Below are 7,500 nucleotides of genomic sequence, written 5' to 3'. Positions count from 1 at the left end.
GGAGGGCTGGTGAGAAGCGCTCTGAAACGTCATCCGTGGACACGGGCCCTAAAGTAGCTGAACCCTAACCCGTCTTTTTTAAAGGTCAGCTCAGGTCATTTTCTCTTGATGCGGAAACAGCTGATCCTTTGACAGACGGAGATTTCATCATGAAGTACTAACGACTTTATCGTCTGAGTGTTTAACTCCAGCACTTTAAGTGGACGACCTTTGACCCTGCACAGTAATAACAAACTGAAACAGCCTGTTCCTGATGAATCAGTCCACTGGAGAACCAGCAGAACTTTCTGTACCTCTGAGGTATTTGGACCTCACAGTAACTTCACACAGGGCTTTTATCTCCTTCATTCAGAGTCCCGAGACGCTTTGATTCCTGCAGGCTTCATTTGTCTGTTCAAAGATCGATGACATGTCGGGAACAGGAAGAAAGAGGCTTTCATGTAAGAGTTTAAAACCTTTACATTGTTCCTGTTTGAGACACTGAACATCGAGCGGGGCACATTTCTGTGACTCTGAGCGTGAGAGAAACAAAACAAACAAGGCCATGTCATGTTGTCAAGTCCTCAGAGTGTGACCACTTGTAAAACTGAACGCTTCCCTCTGCTCGATGACAAAACGCTTCAAGTCTTTTCAAACGTCTCACTGATCATAAACTGGATCATAAACCTGGAGCCTGCAGGACTTTAACTTTCTCAGACATCACTTGTGTTTATTACATTGTCTATGTTCACTCCTCCTACAGTTAATATCCCTCTCTCTCTCCACTCCCACTCTCTCCTGCAGAGGGGGAGGTAAAGAGAGAGATAAAGTAAAGATGAACTCAGCAAACATGGCTGCTGTTTTAACCACACACACATATAAACATACATACTACATCCACACTGACAAACATCAGAGCCTCGCACAGGGAACCCTCAGCAGTGTTCAGAAAGAGAACTGGAGCCAGACCTGTTCCTCTCCTATTGTCCTGACAGACAGAGCCACTGCACCCCCCTAATAACACCTTAAATAAGAGCTCAAATCATAACATGCCAACACCATAAATAAGAGCTCAAATCATAACATGCCAACACCTTAAATAAGAGCTCACATCATAACATGCCAACACCTTAAATAAGAGCTCAAATCGTAACATGCCAACACCTTAAATAAGAGCTCACATCATAACATGCCAACACCTTAAATAAGAGCTCACATCATAACATGCCAACACCTTAAATAAGAGCTCACATCATAACATGCCAACACCTTAAATAAGAGCTCACATCATAACATGCCAACACCTTAAATAAGAGCTCACATCATAACATGCCAACACCTTAAATAAGAGCTCACATCATAAATACCCTCCTGTCTTTCTTTATTTTTATGGCGATGAAGTCAGGTGTACGTATTCAGCACATTTAGTGGATAGTTAAGATATAGAGGCAATCTTTCTTACCTGGTTCCAGTTTGATGATCTTCACGGCGGCGAGCTCTCCTGTTTGAATGTTTCGCGCCTGAAAGACACAGAAAGGTTTACAGACCAATGCAGAGCTGGCTAAACACTGAAGCTTCAGTGTCCACCACATGGCAACCTGCATGAGCATGGACTCTAGGGGGGGAGAGAGACAGCTCTCTACAATGTTTAGAATTTAGAATGCAGTACCCATTTTAACCACTAGGTGCCAGAGTTACAGATTGCTCCTTTAAATACTCTGATGTACATGTTGTCCGTTTCTGTTTCTTCTGTTGTGCAGAACATTTTTCTCTGTTAGTTTTTCCTTCAGCTTCATGACAGAGCAGAAACGTTCAAACTGGTCTCCCTCCATCGTTTGTGAACTTTCTATTTTTAAGTCACTTATGCTGACTTCCAAATCCAGGTCAAGATGGGATGCTCTCTAATCCGTGGGAGTGAGGCGATGGGGCGAGCAGCTAAATCAGCTGTAAACCAGAAAAGCCTCCAGCATGGCCCCCTCTTAGCGCACACACACACACACACACACACACACACACACACACACACACACACACACACACACACACACACACACACACACACACACACACACACACACACACACACACACACACACACACACACACACACACACACACACACACACACACACACACACACACCTCTGACTTGTTCTGCAGGCCTGCAGCATAACGAGCAAAACACCTAACAGAGAATTAATATGAAAAAGTGTTTTACACGTATTCTGGAGTTAGTTCAGCTTTTCTCTGTGAGAATCAACCTCCAAGACTTCCTCATTACCTGGGACGAAAAAAACAAACCAAGCAAACTTAAACCAGGAAAGAGAAGTGAGACATTGCAGACCAGGACAGTTTTAACTACCCAAAAGGAGGACTGAAGGAGGACCGGAGGAGGACTGAAGGAGGTCCGAAGGAGGACAGAATGAGGGACTGAAGGAGGACTGAAAGAGGACATAATGAGGACTGAAGGAGGACTGAAAGAGGACTGAAGGAGGACTGAAGGAGGACTGAAAGAGGACTGAAGGAGGGACTGAATGAGGACTGAAGGAGGGACTGAAGGAGGACTGAAAGAGGACTGAAGGGGGACTGAAGGAGGACTGAAAGAGGACAGAATGAGGACTGAAGGAAGGACTGAAGAAGGACTGAACTTGGGACTGAATGAGGACTGAAGGAGGGACTGAAGGAGGACTGAAAGAGGACTGAAGGAGGACTGAAGGAGGACTGAAAGAGGACTGAAGGAGGGACTGAATGAGGACTGAAGGAGGGACTGAAGGAGGACTGAAAGAGGACTGAAGGGGGACTGAAGGAGGACTGAAAGAGGACAGAATGAGGACTGAAGGAAGGACTGAAGAAGGACTGAACTTGGGACTGAAGGAAGGACCGAAGGAGGACAGGACGACTGAAGGAGGACAGAATGAGGACTGAAGGGGGGACTGAAGGAGGACTGAAAGAGGACTGAAGGGGGACTGAAAGAGGACAGAATGAGGACTGAAGGAAGGACTGAAGAAGGACTGAACTTGGGACTGAGAAAGGACCAAAGGAGGACTGAAAGAGGACAGAATGAGGACTGAAGGAGGACTGAAAGAGGACTAAAGGGGGACTGAAAGAGGACAAAATGAGGACTGAAGGAGGGACTGAAGGAGGACTGAACTTGGGAGTGAAGGAAGGACCGAAGGAAGGACCGAAGGAGGACTGAATTTGGGACTGAGAAAGGACCGAAGGAGGACTGAAAGAGGACAGAATGAGGACTGAATTTGGGACTGAGAAAGGACCGAAGGAGGATTGAAAGAGGACTGAAGGAAGGACTGAAGGGGGGACTGAAGGAGAACTGAATTTGGGACTGAAGGAAGGACCCAAGGAGGACTGAATGAGGACTGAAAGAGGACAGAATGAGGGACTAAAGGAGGACAGAAGGAGGGACTGAAAGAGGACAGGACGCCTGAAAGAGGACAGAAGGAGGACAGAATGAGGACTGAAGGGGGGACTGAAGGAGGACTGAATTTGGGACTGAAGGAAGGACTGAAGGAGGACTGAAGGAGGACTGAAGGAGGGACTGAAGGAGGACTGAAGGAGGACTGAATTTGGGACTGAAGGAAGGACCGAAGGAGGACTGAGGACTGAAGGAGGACTGAAAGAGGACTGAAGGAGGGACCGAAAGAGGACTGAAGGAGGACTGAAGGAGGACTTTAGAAAGGACTGAAGGAGGACTGGAGGAAGCACTCAAGGTGTGTTCCTGGTGTCAGAGTGGCCCTGAACACACCCTCAGACAGACGCATGTTTGGACAGGGGCCTGATCATATTTCACCGTTGGTGCTGTGGGAGAATACCAGGCGCAGCATTCCTCTGCTAGCCTGTCTGAGAGTGGGGGTGGAGGGGGGTTGGCCACAGAGCCTTTGTATGGAGAGGGACCGTGACAGGCTGCCTTGACTATCACACTGAGGATCAGCTGGGATGTCTCTGTTCACCACGACAAATACAGCTCACCAGAGCCCACAGGCTGCAGGGAAATATGGACCAATCCTGTTGTTTTGTTTCAAGGATTGTGTTTGGATAATTATTTTATTATTTCTTAAACTCGTTCAATTCAGTTTTCAAGCAGGTTAAACCTGTCTCCACAACATGTTTGATCTATAACAGTCCTCCGCTGTGCAGCTGGCTCTGTTAAACTGAACTTCATGTTATCATACGCGTGGGTCACATGTTATCATACGCGTGGGTCACATGTTATCATACGCATGGGTCACATGTTATCATACGCGTGAGTCACATGTTATCATACGTGTGAGTCACATGTTATCATACGTGAGTCACATGTTAGTCACATGTTATCAAAGGTGAGTCACATGTTATCATACGCGTGGGTCACATGTTATCATACGCGTGAGTCACATGTTATCATACGCGTGAGTCACATGTTATCATACGTGTGAGTCACATGTTATCATACGTGAGTCACATGTTAGTCACATGTTATCAAAGGTGAGTCACATGTTATCATACGCGTGAGTCACATGTTATCATACGTGTGGGTCACATGTTATCATACGTGAGTCACATGTTATCAAACGTGTGGGTCACATGTTATCATACGTGAGTCACATGTTATCATACGTGAGTCACATGTTAGTCACATGTTATCAAAGGTGAGTCACATGTTATCATACGCGTGGGTCACATGTTATCATACGCGTGAGTCACATGTTATCATACGCGTGAGTCACATGTTATCATACGTGTGAGTCACATGTTATCATACGTGAGTCACATGTTAGTCACATGTTATCAAAGGTGAGTCACATGTTATCATACGCGTGAGTCACATGTTATCATACGTGTGGGTCACATGTTATCATACGCGTGAGTCACATGTTATCATACGTGTGAGTCACATGTTATCATACGTGAGTCACATGTTAGTCACATGTTATCAAAGGTGAGTCACATGTTATCATACGCGTGGGTCACATGTTATCATACGCGTGAGTCACATGTTATCATACGCGTGAGTCACATGTTATCATACGTGTGAGTCACATGTTATCATACGTGAGTCACATGTTATCATACGTGAGTCACATGTTATCATACATGAGTCACATGTTAGTCACATGTTATCAAAGGTGAGTCACATGTTATCATACGCGTGAGTCACATGTTATCATACGTGTGGGTCACATGTTATCATACGTGAGTCACATGTTATCATACGTGTGGGTCACATGTTATCATACGTGAGTCACATGTTATCATACGTGAGTCACATGTTAGTCACATGTTATCAAAGGTGAGTCACATGTTATCATACGCGTGAGTCACATATTATCATACGTGTGGGTCACATGTTATCATACGTGAGTCACATGTTATCATACGTGAGTCACATGTTATCATACGCGTGAGTCACATGTTATCATACGTGTGGGTCACATGTTATCAAAGGTGAGTCACATGTTATCATACGTGTGGGTCACATGTTATCATACGTGAGTCACATGTTATCATACGCATGAGTCACATGTTATCATACGCATGAGTCACATGTTATCATACGTGTGGGTCACATGTTATCATACGTGAGTCACATGTTATCATACGTGAGTCACATGTTATCATACGCGTGAGTCACATGTTATCATACGCGTGGGTCACATGTTATCATACGGTAGTCACATGTTATCATACGTATGGGTCACATGTTATCAAAGGTGAGTCACATGTTATCATACGTATGGGTCACATGTTATCATACGGTAGTCACATGTTATCATACAGTAGTCACATGTTATCATACGTATGGGTCACATGTTATCATACGGTAGTCACATGTTATCATACGGTAGTCACATGTTATCATACGGTAGTCACATGTTATCATACGTGAGTCACATGTTATCATACGTGAGTCACATGTTATCATACGTGTGAGTCACATGTTATCATACGTGTGAGTCACATGTTATCATACGCGTGAGTCACATGTTATCATACGCGTGGGTCACATGTTATCATACGTGAGTCACATGTTATCATACGTGAGTCACATGTTATCATACGTGAGTCACATGTTATCATACGCGTGGGTCACATGTTATCATACGTGAGTCACATGTTATCATACGTGAGTCACATGTTATCATACGCGTGAGTCACATGTTATCATACGCGTGGGTCACATGTTATCATACGTGAGTCACATGTTATCATACGTGTGGGTCACATGTTATCATACGTGAGTCACATGTTATCATACGTGAGTCACATGTTATCATACGTGTGAGTCACATGTTATCATACGTGTGGGTCACATGTTATCATGTGTTCACTGTACCTTGTAGACGTCTCCGTACGTTCCACTGCCGACTCTCTGAATGAGTTCAAAGTCATGTTGGGGGTTTCTTCTCTGGATTTCTCCGCTGGGCCGGGGAAAGAGATCCATGGTGGCTGGAACCAATCGATCCTTTACATTTAGTTGGCCAGATCAGATGAGGAGGCGTGGGGGGGGGGGGGTGTTCTGATGAAGCAGAGGTCCTGAATATTAATGAACCAGTGTTTACTCAGACTGTTCTTCTCCTCGCTCCATGACCTGAGGGACAGACGTGAAAGAAGAAAGAGTTCAGGAGATATTTACTGAAGTCAAAGTAAAGAACTCGACAAACACTGAAACACGTCAACAGAACAGAAGACCCTAACCTCCACCAGCTAAACAGAAGACCCTAACCTCCACCAGCTGAACAGAAGACCCTAACCTCCACCAGCTAAACAGAAGACCCTAACCTCCACCAGCTAAACAGAAGACCCTAACCTCCACCAGCTGAACAGAAGACCCTAACCTCCACCAGCTGAACAGAAGACCCTAACCTCCACCAGCTAAACAGAAGACCCTAACCTCCACCAGCTGAACAGAAGACCCTAACCTCCACCAGCTGAACAGAAGACCCTAACCTCCACCAGCTGAACAGAAGACCCTAACCTCCACCAGCTGAACAGAAGACCCTAACCTCCACCAGCTGAACAGAAGACCCTAACCTCCACCAGCTGAACAGAAGACCCTAACCTCCACCAGCTAAACAGAAGACCCTAACCTCCACCAGCTGAACAGAAGACCCTAACCTCCACCAGCTGAACAGAAGACCCTAACCTCCACCAGCTGAACAGAAGACCCTAACCTCCACCAGCTGAACAGAAGACCCTAACCTCCACCAGCTGAACAGAAGACCCTAACCTCCACCAGCTGAACAGAAGACCCTAACCTCCACCAGCTAAACAGAAGACCCTAACCTCCACCAGCTGAACAGAAGACCCTAACCTCCACCAGCTGAACAGAAGACCCTAACCTCCACCAGCTAAACAGAAGACCCTAACGTCCACCAGCTGAACAGAAGACCCTAACCTCCACCAGCTGAACAGAAGACCCTAACCTCCACCAGCTAAACAGAAGACCCTAACCTCCACCAGCTGAACAGAAGACCCTAACCTCCACCAGCTAAACAGAAGACCCTAACCTCCACCAGCTGAACAGAA

General features: G+C 45.8%; 1 protein-coding gene across 7 annotated transcripts in view; it reads right to left on the bottom strand.

Moving 5' to 3' along the window:
• map4k5 (mitogen-activated protein kinase kinase kinase kinase 5) overlaps nucleotides 1-7,500 on the bottom strand; it is a 43,361-nt gene that overhangs the window by 35,077 nt on the left and 784 nt on the right. For all 7 annotated transcript variants that reach the window (XM_061063063.1, XM_061063065.1, XM_061063066.1 and 4 more), the window contains exons 2-3: nucleotides 6,308-6,562; nucleotides 1,442-1,499 (exon numbers count right to left, since the gene is read on the bottom strand). In XM_061063063.1, the coding sequence (XP_060919046.1) occupies nucleotides 1,442-1,499; nucleotides 6,308-6,415 (166 nt within the window). In that variant the 5' untranslated portion in view covers nucleotides 6,416-6,562. The remainder of the gene's footprint in view (nucleotides 1-1,441; nucleotides 1,500-6,307; nucleotides 6,563-7,500) is intronic.

The sequence above is a fragment of the Labrus mixtus genome, chromosome 18, assembly GCF_963584025.1.
Source record: "Labrus mixtus chromosome 18, fLabMix1.1, whole genome shotgun sequence".
Taxonomy (NCBI): domain Eukaryota; kingdom Metazoa; phylum Chordata; class Actinopteri; order Labriformes; family Labridae; genus Labrus; species Labrus mixtus.
Note: the sequence above shows the minus strand (reverse complement) of the source record. Positions and strands in the feature narration are given on the sequence as shown.